The sequence below is a fragment of the Bos taurus genome, chromosome 9 (genome assembly GCF_002263795.3).
Source record: "Bos taurus isolate L1 Dominette 01449 registration number 42190680 breed Hereford chromosome 9, ARS-UCD2.0, whole genome shotgun sequence".
Lineage (NCBI taxonomy): Eukaryota > Metazoa > Chordata > Mammalia > Artiodactyla > Bovidae > Bos > Bos taurus.
Window position 1 is genome coordinate 81,908,206 of NC_037336.1, and position 15,965 is coordinate 81,924,170.

Sequence of the window (15,965 nt, forward strand, 5' to 3'; positions counted from 1 at the left end):
AGATTCTACACTAATTATGTGAGTTATGGGAATCTAGGACCAAGCAAAAGCAAGGCTTATCATGTAGAGAATTTCAACAGACACATTTTAGGAAATACTAATCTGCATTTTTCATTCATTCATGCTTTTATTTGCTCAGTAGGATTTTACTGGGCTCTCATTTTATGCCAGGTACCATTTTAAGAACTGGAAATGTAGCCAAGAGTATGAAAATGCTCCTTAACCCAAAGAGCTCATTGTGGGTGAGACAGGTAGATAACCTCCTTGTTATAAAGGAGGTATCTGTGGGAATATAAAAGTGGAGAACCTCCCTAACTTTGGGTGGTAGCCATGGAAGGTTTTGTGGAGTTCATATCCAAGCTAATTTACTAAAGATGAATGAGTATTAGTCAGATGGAGGATTGGAGGGAAAGACATTGCAGGGAAAAGAAGCATAAATGACAGGAGCTAGAGGAGACAGAGAGTGAAGAAGATGTCAGGGACACAGGTGATGGATCCACACTTGGACATATCTGAATATACAGTTGACAGGAAGAGTATGACTGAAGATCTGTTTTGGAAAGTCATCAGTCTCTTGAAACTCCATTTGATAAATGAAGCAATTAGAAACCAGGACCCAGGGAGAGAGGCCAGGATGAAGCATAGAATATCTATCACAGAGGTGGGGGTAAAATCACCATTGTAAAATACCAAGAGAATCAAGGGAGAGGGAGTGGCAGCATTAAATGTTGTACAGGAGCAGGCCAGCTAAGGACTGGATGACGTTCTTGCTATCAGTTGGGGGTCAGGGAAGACCGCAGTGGATAGTGAAAGTGGACACAGAAGCTTAGGCATTGAAGAGGGGCAGGAAAGCGGCAGCAAGAATCATTTAGAAGAACGCTTTCTTTTGAAAATATCATCATCCGTATTTATATACTATTCTTCTCTTTCTGTTTGGCCTGATGCTGTAGATATGCAGAGAAGTGCCTGGTGTGCTGAAGGAACGCTTCCAGGATCCCTGTTCCGTTGCTCAGATGAGAATTGCTGGTAAGATACAGTTTTTTCCTTCACAAAATTTTTTATAAACATAGCAGAATTTTATGATTATGAGCATTGTATGTGAATTAGGAAAACTTATTTAAAAACACAATGCAGTTATGACTTATCATTCTGCTTTCAATCATTTGAAAAGAATATCGTCTCTAAACACAAGATGTATTTCACTGCCTAGTGTGTGCAAGGCACTTCCTCTCATAGGAATTAAGAGTTTTAGCCTTTCTTGAGGCCAGTGTGGAACCTGAGCTCCAAAAGAGCTTGCTGAAGGCGAGGGGAGAGGTAAGGTGGGGACGTTGGGGGAATAGTTTTCTAGGGACATGCAGCTTTTCAGCAAATCAATGGTAAGTCATTGTGTTGGCGTGTTCTGGAGATGTGTAACTAGGCGCTGATGATGACTGAAAACAAAAAGTTTGGATACCCCTGGGAGCAGGAGTCGGGGATTTGGAAGAGCTGTCCATCTCAGGGAGGCTGTTTGTGGACAAATGCTGATCACTTAGGCGAATGAAGAGTGTTTTCTCACTATTTATTTCCTTCTCTTTGCTGAGACTAGAGTGCAGGCTACTGCCCCATAGCCACTGTGACCTCTGCTAATTAATCACTGCTTTGCAAGCTCTCTAAACCACCTTGGCTGGCTCTCCTGCTGTTGAATCACCAGGCAGAACCTCAGATGTGATTAACTCTATCTGCTTCCTGTGTGCCATCTGCTGCCTCTCCCCTTCCTCCTCTGTCCTCCTGCTCTTCCTCCTGCTCCTTCTGCCCCTCCTCCTCCTCCTCTCTTCTCACTACTCCCGCCTTCTTTCTCCTGTTCCCCTTCTGGAGTCAGAAACTGATGAGTGACAAGACTTTTTTTTTTTCTTTTTTTGAGATTGGAGGCTTGTCCAGGGCCAAGTTTGTATTCAGTTTTTAATTGTATTTCCCAGTACCTTGTACAGGAGATACCTGGCATCTGATTGGTTTTGTCGCTCAAGATCCAAAACACTTGGATTAGCATTTGGGTCCTGCTGCTTTGTCACCTCAAGTTCAACACCATAACCATAGGGAAAAGGCCTGATGCATTTTTCAAAAGCACATTAGGTTACTTTGGAAAATATCATCATCTGTATTCATATACTATTCTTCTCTTTCTGTTTGGCCTGATGCTGTAGATTTGCAGAGAAGTGCCAATGGCTTACATCATTATGTAACATCATGGCAAAGGAGTGGGGAAAATTTGAATGCATATTTAAAAGTACAAAAAACACAGCATTGTAAATCAACTATGCTCCAATAAAAATTTAAAAGTATATATCCAAACAATAAAAATAAAAAGTAAAGTACAAAAAGCTGCCAGCAAAACTACACCTTGCATTAGGTGAGCAGTTTATTCTTCATAAGATATTCCTCCCTGAAGTGTGAAACCTGAAGCTAATTCCAGTGTGTTCCGTGCCTCCTGTACAGTATTGTAATTCAGATTTTTATTATTCCTTTAAAAATTATATTAAAAAATAAAGTTAACCGTCTTAAAGTGAACAATTAAAGGACATTCCACAGTGTGGTGCAGCCACCACCTCTGTCTAGTTTGAAAATATTTCCATCACTCCAGAGTAAAAACTCTTACTCAACAGTTTGTCTCCCTTCCCTTCTAGCCCCAACCCATGGCAACCACAAATCTGTGTTCTGTCTCGATGGATTTATCTGCTCTGGATATTTCCTGTAAATGGGACCATACAGTGCTTCTTGCCCCTGTGTATTGTCTTTGAGGTCTATACATGCTAGCTTCTGGCTGACTGCACTCAGATGGGCACTCAGCACTGAAGAGCAACCCGCTGCACTTTCTTCTGAGTGCCCCTTGCTCATTTCTCTACTGATGACCTCATCTCATTTTTAAAAACTAAAGTACTGTTTATTCAATGAGGTCTTCTTTTTCCCATCACAGACTCCCTCCACCTACCTACCAGTATACCCACAAACTACATGCTTTCTTCCTATTCAGTGGAAGAGTCTCCATTTTGAAGACCATCTCCTCCTCCACTTGTGCTACGGATCACATCTTCTCTTGAGTTTAACTGATCCTCATTGTCTCCTCTCTACTGGATCATTCTCATTTACATACATCTCAATGCTTGTAGATCTAGTATCTCATTTAAACTGATGTATGGTATTTCATGGCATGGGTATACCTCAATCCTCAGAACTGTCTTCTCTAGCTTTGTTCACCAGTCCCATGACTTTAGACACTTTATAACTTTAGGTAATTTGGCCAATTCTTAGGCCAGTGCTCTTGGAGTCACCCTTGAATCTTTTCTAGGTTTCATATCCAATCCATTGCCACTTTTTTCCAGTTCCATGGCCCATCCCAACTACTTCCCTGGTCTTAAACTATTTATCTTTCATGTAGATTGTTGTAATATTCTAACTTACTGTTCAGATTCTATTCTTATCTTATCCCTCATCGATTATGCTGATAGCAGCCAAGCAATAGCTCTAGAAAACAAGTTTGATGTATTATTCCTTTGATTTCAGTCTTTTAATCACTTCCACCATACATAAGTGATTTCTGCTCCCTTACCATGGTCCAGAAGACCATGTATGATCTGTCTGCTGCCTATCTCTGTAATCCCATTTCTTACCACTTTTTCCTCTGTTCATTCTCCTTCAGACATACTGGTCTTCTCACTGTTTCTAATATGTCAAAAACATTTCCATTTATGGCCCTTGTGCTTGCTATTTCTTCTTTCTTTCTTATCCACATGTCCTTCCCTCAGTTATTACATGTTTCACATTCTCACTTCACTTAGTTCTCATATATTCCCTTTTTAGATGGGCCTTTCCTGACCTGAGCACCATAACTCAGTTACATCTTCTCTCCAAGATCCATCCTGTCTCTCTCCAGCTTCTTGCATTAGATTTACTGTATGCCATATATCCATCCCTAGTGGCTCAGATGGTGAAGAATCTTCCTACAATGAGGGAGACCCAGGTTTGATCCCTGGGTCGGGAAGATCCTCTGGAGAAGGGAATGACAACCCACTCCACTATTCTTGCCTGGGGAATTCCATGAACAGAGAAGCCTGGCAGACTACAGTCCATGGGAATGCAAAGAGTTGGACATGACTGAGCAACTAACATTTTCACTTTCATATATCCATCCACTCCCATCAGAATGCAACCCCCACGAGGTCAAGGCCTTTGTCTTGAAGTGAAGTGAAGTGAAGTCGCTCAGTCATGTCCGACTCTTTGCGATCCTGTAGACTGCAGCCTACCATGCTCCTCTGTCCATGGGATTTTCCAGGCAAGAATACTGGAGTGGGTTGCCATTTCCTTCTCCAGAGGATCTTCCCGACCCAGGGATAGAACCCAGGTCTCCTGCATTGTAGGCAGATGCTTTGCCATCTGAGCCACCAGGGAAGTCTTACACATTCCCATACCTTAGCATCTAGTCAAGTGCCTTGCATATAGTAGGTTTTTAATAGATGTTGATGAAGCAATGGATGGATAATGTAGGTTGTTTTCAATTTTTTAAAACTACAGAAAGTAACAGTGAGGATCAGGCAGAATGATGGGTGAGTTATTCTCTAGGGTATATCATGGTGAATTACTGGGGTGACCATAGTGAATATTGGCAACTTTACTTCATTAACTGCAGTCTAGACTAGTTGTTCCAGATTACCTATCCACCTGCTGAATATGAACCTTTCCACTCATTGTTCTACATTGTTCTCAGCACTCCACCATTTTATCCCCAGAACTCCTGTATGCTTTTAAAAATTATTGATTACCTCCAAAGACCTTTTGTTTGTGTGTTATGTTTATCAGTGTTTACCTAATTAGAAAGTAAAACTGAGGAATTTCCAAGATTATTTGTTTATTAATTTGTTCAAAAGACAACAATAAAAATACATTCTGTCAACAAAATATTTTATAAGATATTAACATAAGAAACAGAAAAATCAGAAAAGTGACAGCATTACATTTTTGAAAATCTTTAAATTTCTGGCATAAGTGAAGAAACTTGAATTCTTGTATCCGCTTCTGCGTTTGCTCAGTTGTGATATCATATGTCTTGTAGCCTTGGGTAGAATGACACTTTACATTTGAGAAAGAGTGAGCAGGAAGAGGCAAATAACTTACGATGATGATGCTTATGGTGTAGGCATCCACATTGCTTGGAAGGATTGCTCAGGACCCAGAGATCCCCAGACGTCACATTTGGAACATGTGACCTGTGGAGATAGGGTGCTTGATTTTAATTTGTGTTTCCTCAGTTACCTGTGTGCTTGAGCCTTTAAAAAGTATGTTTACTGTCTTTCTTACTTCCTCTTCTGTGGGTTATTGGTTGATGTCTTTTGAGTTTTAAAAAAATACTTAAGTTACTAATTCCTTGTCTGGAATGTGCATCGCAAATGATGAGTGAGTGAGTGAAAGTTGTTCAGTCGTGTCCAACTCTTTGTGACTCCTTGTGACCCCATGGACTATACAGTTCATGAAATTCTTCAGGCCAGAATACTGGAGTCGATAGCCTTTCCCTTCTCCAGGGGGATCTTTCCAACCCATGGATCGAACCCAGGTCTCCCGCATTGCAGGCAATTCTTTACCAGCTGAGCCACAAGGGAAGCCCAAGAATATTGGAGTGGGTAGCCTATCCCTTCTCCAGCAGATCTTCCTGACCCAGGAACCAAACCAGGGTCTCCTGCATTGCAGGCAGATTCTTTACCAACTGAGCTATCAGGGAAGTCCTACCTCCTTTCTTAATCTGTGGCTTTTAAAATTTTTGTTTGTGGTACTAGTTTCAGAATTCTTAAACATTAGTGATCTATTAATAGCTTTCTTTTTTGTGATTTATTTTAGAGCTCCTTTAGTCCTCTGAAATCATAAAGATATTCTTCTATATTTTACAATGTTAGTTTTCACATTCAGGTCCTTCATTCGACAGAGAATTAGCTTTCCTAAGGTGCATATGAGATCAAAATCTGTCCTATTACCTTCCAACTGCAGCCATAGGTCACGACTTTTCCCAGCATCACTTATTGACCAGTGAATTCTTCTTCACTGATCTACAGTGTAGTCTCTGCCAAGGTCAGGTTTCTCTGCCACCTGTGCACTGTGGTACTTCTCTTCTCATGGTCTATTTGAATGTTTGGATCTATGATACTCAAAGTTAATCATTCATTATTAGCTGAGAAATACAACTAAATATCTGGTAAGGCATAACCCTCTATCCAAAAAAAATTGTTTTGACTGTTCTTGACCCTTTTCTTTCCAAATTAATTTTAAAATCAGAGTTCGAATATATAATTTTGTCAAGTTACAAACCTGTTGGGGTTTTTCTAAACATTTCCAATTTTTAAGGAAAAAGACTTGGCAATTAGTAGTAAATACATTAAATGTTTTCATATTTTTTACTCCAGTGATTCTGTTTTGGGGATTATCTACTAAGATGGCAATCAGAAATGTAAAGATACAAAATTATAAAGAAATGTAAAGATACAAAAAGATACATCTTACAAGTTCTTATTTTTCTAGTTTCGTTGCTTTGTTTTTGCAAGTTGTTTTATTTTTTTAAAAATTCAACAAATATTTATTGGGCATCTACTGTGTACCAGGTATAGTTCTAACTGTTAGGGATTCATCAGTAAATACACATAAATGAATGAAATACGTGGTATGTTAGAAGAGAAACAGATGTGTAAGAGACTGTGCCACTGAGTTGGCTCTGGAACATGTGAAGAAATCAGGTGTGCTGAGAGAATATTGAGATTTTAAAAAGAGTGGCATAAGACCTCATTTAGAAGATGACAAGTAAGCAAAGACTAACAGAAAAATCACTTTTGTTGAATTTCTTTAATATTCCTTAATATTAAGAGTTTTCTATGTTCTCTGACTTTCAGTGTTGTGATAGGAATTTGAAAGTATCCTTGATAGATATAACTGTACCTGTGTTAAGTTCTGTTGATAATAGCTTACCTGAAAACTGACAAGTGTTAAACACCTAGGTATAAAAAGTTTGTGTTAAAGCTTTCAGAATAATGATTTTTAAGCTCTTTTTGTTCTTTCGAAAAACAAAGAGTTAAAAGTATTACTAACCACTCTATAATGCTGTTAATTAGATTTATTGATGGGAGGGATCCTGATTTATCAAGCTTTTCTCTGAACTTGGAATATTATATCTAAACATTTATATATGGCTAATCAGCCCCTACATATGGACAGAAGAAAAGCAACGTAATCACATACACAGTTTAGGTCAAAACTTGACTATTTAGGGAAGGAAAGGGTTAATCTAGATTATCTGAATGGACTTTGATAGATGACCAGAAAATATCTTAATTTTCAGGTCCCTTAGAGCCATGAATGGAAGCTAAAGATTTTAATGTATTTACTGATTTCTTTTGATTGGTAGTGATTCTATGGAGTGTTGTGTTGAGAAGGTACATTTTAAGTCATTGAGAAAAATTGTAATTGTTAGAAATGTCTGCGATGCAAAGAAAGAGGACAAAGAGACAGCCCTTGTGCCAAGTATTCATCAGCTTTGACCTACATTGGCAGAGTTAGCTTATGTGCCACATCAAATCTGTGGGCCCAGCATGTCAAGGTTTTGCAAAAGCAAAACCAAGGGCTTGTGCTTTCTGTGCTTGTAAAATCTGTACTGAAAATCAGTGAGCAGGAATGGACTGAGTCAATAATCTAAAAGCTTCAATCACAGAGAAGAAAGACGACAGTCTCTGTCTTTAAGTGTGTGGCATAAGTCTAAGTGGAAAATATATCAGGTGGACAGCCTAAAATGACATTCTTATCTTAGAACCTGTGAAGATCAAGAAAGGCAACTAAAAACAGGAACAGTCAGGACCTGTGCGTTAAGTGAACTGAGTGGGATTCTGCCAGCAGGTGTCTCCTAGTCATGGTGCCGCTTTTCGTGAGACGCTTACATCCTCCACCCTTCTTTGTTGCCTGTGAGAGGCTGTGCTCAGCATCTGGCACTAATAGAAACATTAGAATTGCAAAGTCTTTTTTAGCTTATTATGACGAACTTTGAGTTTTATACCCTATTACTTTGCATCTTCAAACCTAGTTTTTTTCCCCCCAGTTTTATTGAGAAATAACTGACATATATCACTTTATAAGTTTGAGGTGTATAGCATGATGGTCTGATTTACATGTATTGTGAAGTGATTATCATAAATGGATCATCTTCTCATATACACATAATTAACAAAAGAAAAGAGAAAAACATTTTCTTCTTATGATGAGACCTCATAGGATTTACTGTCTTACCTTTTCTGTATCTCATTGCAGGGTTAACTGTAGCCTCCATGTTGTACGTTACACCCCTAGTGTTTATCTTGTAACTGGAAGTTTGTACCTTTTGACCACCTTTTCTTATTTCTCCTCCCCCTTTCCATTCACTTCTCTTAACCACAAGTCTGATTGATCTCTTTTCCTATGAATTTTTTTTTTCTTGTTTGGATACCACATATAAGAGAGATCATACAGTACTTGTCTTTCTCTAGCTGACTTAGTGGCAACCCACTCCAGTACTCTTGCCTGGAAAATCCCATGGACAGAGGAGCCTGGTAGGCTGCAGTCCATGGGGTCGCTAAGAGTTGGACACAACAGAGCGACTTCACTTTCACATCTCACTTCCATGCATTGGAGAAGGAAATGGCAACCCACTCCAGTATTCTTGCCTGGAGAATCCCAGGGATGGGGGAGCCTGGGGGGCTGCCATCTATGGGGTTGCACAGAGTCAGACACGACTGAAGCAACTTAGCAGCAGCAGCTGACTTAGTTTACTTAGCATAATACCTTCAAGGTCCATCCATGTTATCTTAAATGATAGGATTTTTCTCATTTTTTAATATCTGAGTTATGTGTATACATATATATTTCAATATTAACCCTTTAGCAGAGATATGGTTTGCAATTATTCTTTGCTGTTCTGTGTATGTTGTCTTTTCACTTTGTTGTGTTGATGGTTTCTTTTGCTGTGTAGAAGCTTTTTAGTTTGATGGTAGTTCCACTTGTTCAGTTATATTCTTCAGGTGTTATATTCAAAGAGTCAATACCATGACCTCTGTCAAGGAGCTTTATTCAAAGAATACCGTGACCTGTATCAAGGAGCTTTATCTCCTGTGTTTTCTTCTAGGAGTTTCATAGTTTCAGGTTTTACATTTAAGTCTTTAATCTATTTTGAGTTAGTTTTTGCAAGTGGTATAAGACATAGGCCCAAATTTACTCTTTTACATGTGAATGTCCAATTATCTTAGCATTATGTATTGAAAAGACTGTCTTTTCTCCATTGTATATTCTTGGCTCCCTTGTCAAATATTAGTTGACTGTATCTGCAAATCTTTTTTAAAGTAAAAGTTCAAGAGGAGTCTTAAGTATCCAGCTGTAAGAAAAGGGGTAACTAAAAGTTAGTGACTGTAAATAAAGATTATTACCTAGGTTTATTAAGAATTACTAATACTCATGTTATAAAGTTAAGTAAAAAAAGGACAGAAAATTACAGATAAATTGGCTTTATAGTTAAAGCAAAAACATCTTGATAAAATAAAATAACACTCCTAACTTTTTCATGATTGATGTATTTAAAAAAATTTTCTCTTGATGTCAGTCTTAGTTACTGTTAGTTGCTTTTGAATTATTGCTGCCCTCAAATAGGCTGTGTGCATGCTAAGTCGCTTCAGTCATGCCCGACTCTGTGCGACCTATGGACCGTAGTCTGCCAGGCTCCTCTGTCCATGGGATTCTCCAGGCAAGAATACGGGACTGGGTTGCCATGCCCTCCTCCAGGGTATCTTCCCAACTCAGGTATTGAAGCTGCTTTTTTTTTTTTGTCTCCTGCATTGGCAGCTGGGTTCTTTACCATTAGTGCCACCTGGGAAGCCCCAGATACGGTGAGACTGTCTTTAATTAGCTTTATTGCAACCATAAGCCTTGTAGCTACTTTAGGAAATAATATTGCCATTTCATTATTAAACAAGAAAAAACGAGGGAGGGTATGTATGTGTACTTATGGCTGATTCTTGATGTATGACAGAACCAATGCAACACTGTAAAGCAATTATCCTCCAATTAAAATAAAAAAACCCTCTTTCAATCATTTTACTTAAACTAAAATTTACATAAATACACATATGCATACATCTCCATTATATAACCAATATCAGATTATCCTGCTGTGTTATTAACACTTTGCTTCATGTTTAATTTCAGCTCATCCCAGTGTCCAAAAGGTGGTGCTAGCATCATCTGCATCAGATATTCCTGTCCCATCTCCTCGTGCTTCAGAAATTTCAGTTCCTGCGGATCTGGATAAGACGATAACAGAACTAGCCGACTGGCTGGTATTGATCGACCAGATGCTGAAGTCCAACATTGTCACTGTCGGGGATGTAGAAGAGATCAATAAGACAATTTCGCGAATGAAAGTAGGTACCTAGTGTAAAGGTTTGTCATGGAAACACCACAGCACAGGAGTAGACAAGATCTGTATGGATCGCTTTTGTTTATCTTAAACTCTGCGAGAATGAGCTTTAAAAAAAAATTTTTTTTTAAAGTGTTTCTTGTCCATTTAATCTGCCGTGTTTTCATCCCACTGAATTCTTAACTCACATAAATTATTTAAGCAGCACTTCCTTAGGAACAGGAAGGCCACTGAAAGAAGCCAGGATGCTTTCAACCAAATATGCCATCATCTGTCCGACTTGCTTGACGAGTTGCACGTCCACTGTGAGGTGTCAGAGTGACGTTCTTCAACAAAGGATGACCTCTGGGCAGGGACTCTGGATACGTCACATCCAACGCTGCTGCCTTAATGAACCCAGTCTGAAGGGCTTTCACCAGGGTGTCTTGATCAACTAGTAGGCCTCTGCCGATGTTGATAAGGATGATGGTGGGCTTCATTAACCTCAGTTCCCGCCTCCTGATCATGCCCTGGGTCTGGGGCATCAGGCTCACAGCCAACATTACAAAGTTCAACTGCTGAAGCAGGTCACCCAGCCTCTCACAGTACATGGCCCCAACAGCTTTCTTCTCCTCTAATTTTCAGTACTCTTCTGTTAATAAACTGCTTTTGGGGCTTCCCTGGTGGCTCAGATGGTAAAGCGTCTGCCTGCAATGTGGGAGACCCGGGTTCGATCCCCGGGTTGGGAAGATCCCCTGGAGAAGGAAATGGCAACCCACTCCAGTACTCTTGCCTGGAAAATTCCATGGACTGAGGAGCCTGGTAAGCTACAGTCCATGGGGTTGCAAAGAGTCGGATATGACTGAGCGACTTCACTTCACTTTCACAAGGAGAGCAACTGTGCTTACATCTGGAAAGCAGGACCTCCAGAATGATTAATTAGGGGGACTCTGTGGGAGTGAACGGCGATGAGCCCTTCCTCAGCGAAGTTATTGCCTCCGTCCACTCGTAGGTCCCGATGGCACCGCACAAGCTTGGGTGCCAATGCACTAAATGGAGAGGCAATAGGTCTGAAGCAGCCCGGTCCTACCAGGTCGCCTCCAAGACGCTCACGACATGGACCACCCAGCTGCCTCCGGCCCCTCAGAGTGGAGTCCACGTCCCTCTTAAAAAATTCTTGATCTGTCAGCCACACTGGCTAGCTCTGATGAAGAAAGCTTTTCTTGCATTTGTGTTGTTTTGGTTAAGAATGTGAGCTGTAGACTCTGTTTTTACAAGCTAAAACTGATGTCCTAAATCTCGCTGTATCAGTATAAATGTAAACTGGTGTTAATTTAGTCCCTAATGTCATATAGGCATTTGTTGAAGTGCCTTCAACCTATATTTCATAATGAGCTTATTTAATTGTTGACATCATCAGTGAGACTCTCCTGACTATAATTTTATTTCTATACATATGCCATTTGATATCAGTCTTAAAGTTCTTTCTCCATATTCAGTGTATTTTTGGTCCTGGGCTATATGTTGTGTAAGGATGCTGAAATGAATGTATCAGATAGAAACTAAGAATGAACTATGAAAAATAATAAAATAATAGCAGCTATTACTAACTCTTATTAAGTGCTTAGTGTGTGCTCGGTGTCTTTCTAAGTATTTAACGTGTATTATCTCATTCACTTTAACAATCTTGTGAAGTAGGTATCAGTTTTATTCCCATATTGAAGATATATGTGAGAGGCACAGTCTAAAAAAAGCCACTGAGCAGGTACAGGCCACGTGGTAGAGCAGCCAGGATGAAGAAGGGGTTACATTCACAGTGAAGGAATGCAGACTATGTGGAATTTTGATGCTTAGAGACAAAATAAATGACATTCCTGGTATAGTGACCAGGGTGAATAAAGATTTGAGGTGGGGAGCATGAGGGATGGCTCAGCAGTTGTGCAGTAAGGAGGTGTAGTGGGAAGTCAATGAAGTCAGACCAAGTCCACCTTCCGAAGGAGCTTGTGGACTAAGCAAAGCTCTTTGGACTTTTAGTCTGTAAGCAATCAGTGAGCATCTTTTCTTCCCATTTTCTTTTTAAAACTGTGGCTGGAGACTGATCATAACAATGCTCTGCTTGAGTAAGAAGACTGGGAATAGTGCACGAGATGCTTAAAACAAGGAGAAAAGCCCTTTCTGAGTGGCTGAGATGATGTCATTGCAATTAGCGGAAATCAGGAACAGAAGAAATGGAATGTGAATAAGGGTTTGATTGATTTAGTTTCAGATACGTTGTGTTGAAAGGTCCTTATGCCACTTACAAGGAAATGATCAGCATTCACTGAACTGTCTCTGTGTGATTCAGGATTAGAGGTTGTGAATAAAGCCATTTAGAAATAATACTTGACACTATAGGAATAATTGAAATCTGAAAAGTTAGGGAATTCACAGAGGAAGAGCTGTGGATTCTCTTTGGAGGTTGTATATTTTAATCTTTATGGCTATGTGTGAGTTCTATACTTAAAACACACCATTTTCTTAATATTGTTAACTTTTCCCTCCTAAGAAACTCTAACTTTCTCAAGCAGCAGTCTTTTCTGTCTGTGCTGTGGTTAATCACTCAGTTGTGTCCGATTCTTTGTGTTTAGGGTTATTTAATTTGCAGTTCTTCTAGTTCGAGTTTTTCTACCCCCTCATCTCCACCCTGTAGGTGCCATTAGTTTATGTTCATTTCCGTTGTAGGACAGATGTGCAGAGCATCAGTTGCAGAAATCACTGCTAATGTTTTTGTTTTTTGGTTGCACTCTTTGTTGCAGGGCATGGGTTTCTCTAGTTGTGACTCACAGGCTCAGTAGCTGTGGTCTGCAGGCTTAGTTGCTCCAAGGCATGTGGGATCTTAGTTCCTAGAGCAGTGACTGAACCTGAATCCCTTGCACTGGGAGGTGGATTCTTAACCAGAGACCACCAGGGAAATCCCCTTGCTAATGTTTTGAACATACTTTTTAGATTTCAAAGGGATTTTCTTCATTTAATCTTCTCAGACTTGATATAGCTGAACTGCAGGTGTTTTTATTATTTCTTTTTGTGGAAACAAGAGAGGTAAAGTACCTTGCCTGGTGATCCAGATAATAAGTGGGAGAGCCAAGATTCGAACCTGGGGCCTCTGACCCCAGATCCTGCACTTTTCTCCTCTATAGCACTGACGGCTCACTGCTGCTTTCAGGAGGAAAACAACAGCTTGGATGGCAGCACACCAGTTATGCTTTGTTAGTGTTTTTATAGTACAGCTTATTAACCTGTCTTAATGATCATTTTGTCTTGACAGATCACAAAGGCTGACTTAGAACAGCGCCATCCTCAGCTCGATTATGTCTTTACATTGGCGCAGAATCTGAAAAATAAAGCTTCCAGTTCAGATGTGAGAACAGCAATCACTGAAAAATGTAAGATTTAAAAAATAAAAGTATACATCATCATTCATTTTCCTTGGAAATGATAACATGCACATTTTTGAAGATTATTCAGCTAGAAATTACTATTACTTGATAATTTGATATTTGATAATCTCTATTAATGAAATAGCTTTCCCTTGTTTTTTTTTATTTTTTGTGAAGATTTTCATAATTCCTTTATGAATCCCTTAAACTATGAACAGCGTTAGTTTTTAAGTAATTAGTAATACATTGAAGGTTTGTTTGTTTTTTTTTTTTTCATTTAGGTTAGAATTTCTTTTAAAGAAACCAAAGAGACAAAAGTTAGAGAAACCCATAGGAATGCAAATCCATTCTCCTGTTATATTCACTGAAACCAAATCTTACCATGTCTTTTAACTCCTCAGAATTCATTCCAAAAATATGTGTTGAGTAGCTACTATATACCTGTGTATCTGGCTCTAATTTGAGAATACTTTAGTTAAATACAACATGGAACAAAAATTAAATACAACTCAGCAGCAACAAAGTTCCCTGTTTGGAATTGGCTTTCTGGCCTACAGGCATCTGTTAAATCTGTATGACATACAGAACAGTCAGGATTCTTAAGAATGTCATGTAGGGACAATCACTGTGTGTTTGCATCACCCCCTTCCTCTCTGTAGCCCTCAGCACTGTCTGTAGCTGTTCTGAACGATGTCTGTTCTTTATAACGTCCTGACATTTCCTAGTCTTCTTACCTTTATTCACATTATGTTTTCTTCTTCTTGGCCTTCTCTCCCCGGGTGAAATTCTACTCAGCAGATAAAATGTCACCCACTCTGCAAAGTCTTTCCCACCCTCTTTAAGTCCCTGGTGAACTGTATTTTCTATCTTTAGTTCCTGCTATGGTCTTTCCCCCCTATAATTTCATTGTCGATCTCACTATTAATTCTCTCTCCCTTCTGTAAGTTGTGAATATTCACCTCTTTGGCCCCAAGATTTCCAACACTGCTCAGTACCAATTAGGAACTTAATAAATATTTATGGCATAATATGAACTGGAAGGTAGTTTATTACCTTGCCTAATATTTCTCAAGGAAAGTCAACTGTTCCCCCTATTAAACATGTTTTGATTTCAACATGAATGTGGCACCAGCAAAATTATTATAAGAGATGAGTTAGCAGAGAACTTTTAGTATCTCACAATGTTGGTTTGTTTTTGCTAAGTGAGCCATTTTATTTCTTTTTAAGTTAATTGATAGATGTGTGGGTGTGTTCAGTTATGTCTGACTCTTTACCACCCCATGGACTGTAGCCCGCCAGGCTGTTCTGTCCAAGGGATTCTCCAGGCAGCAAGGGTTGCCATTTGCTCCTCCAGGGAATCTTCCTGACCCATGGATTGACCCCAGTAGGAGGGTTCTTTACTGCTAGTGCCGCCTGGGAAGTCCCTTCTTTTTCATAACTCCCTCTTAAAAGTAGAAGAGAAAAGAAAGTAGGAGAGAGAAAAGGAGAAGAGAAGGGGACCAAAAAGAAAATCAAAGAAAGAAAAATAAGAAGAAAGAGTAAAAAAAAAAGAGAGAGGAAAAGAGTTAATATGGATTTTTTATAATAGAAACTGTTGATACATAGAACTTGAATCTCATTTACTTGTAGTGCTTCTCTTAAATATATAAAAACACTTCCTTTTAGAGAGGTTTCATGCTACAGAAAAACAAATGTGAAAAGAACTCTTAAATAGTTTGTTTTCTCTTAAAATCAATAGTTTGTTTCTCCTAAAAACAAATGTGAAAAGAACTCTTAAATAGTTTGTTTTCTCTTAAAATCAATACCTCAGAGCATTTCCTTAGAGGATGACAAGTGACTGTTTCTATGGTCATAAAAGTATATCATAAAGTACTGTCAAAAGTACTGTAATCTCCCTTTTTCAGACCAGGTTCTGTAAATATAAACTGGGTAAGAATTAATTTTTAAATAATTTTTTGTTTATCTGTTTAAAATAGTAAATATCTTTATTATGAGATATTTTAATGTGATCAGAATAGAGTTTAATTCAACATTTTTTTCTTCAAGGATGATTTCAGAAATGTATCAGTCATATAGTATGGCAGACATAATAAAATTCCTTTAAAATGTATGTACCATTTGGCTACCTT

At 39.0% G+C, this 15,965-nt stretch overlaps 1 protein-coding gene across 11 annotated transcripts in view; it reads left to right on the top strand.

Moving 5' to 3' along the window:
- UTRN (utrophin) overlaps positions 1-15,965 on the top strand; it is a 556,684-nt gene that overhangs the window by 256,552 nt on the left and 284,167 nt on the right. For all 11 annotated transcript variants that reach the window (XM_010808643.4, XM_015472890.3, XM_010808642.4 and 8 more), the window contains 3 exons: positions 951-1,026; positions 10,231-10,445; positions 13,725-13,842. In XM_010808643.4, the coding sequence (XP_010806945.1) occupies positions 951-1,026; positions 10,231-10,445; positions 13,725-13,842 (409 nt within the window). The remainder of the gene's footprint in view (positions 1-950; positions 1,027-10,230; positions 10,446-13,724; positions 13,843-15,965) is intronic.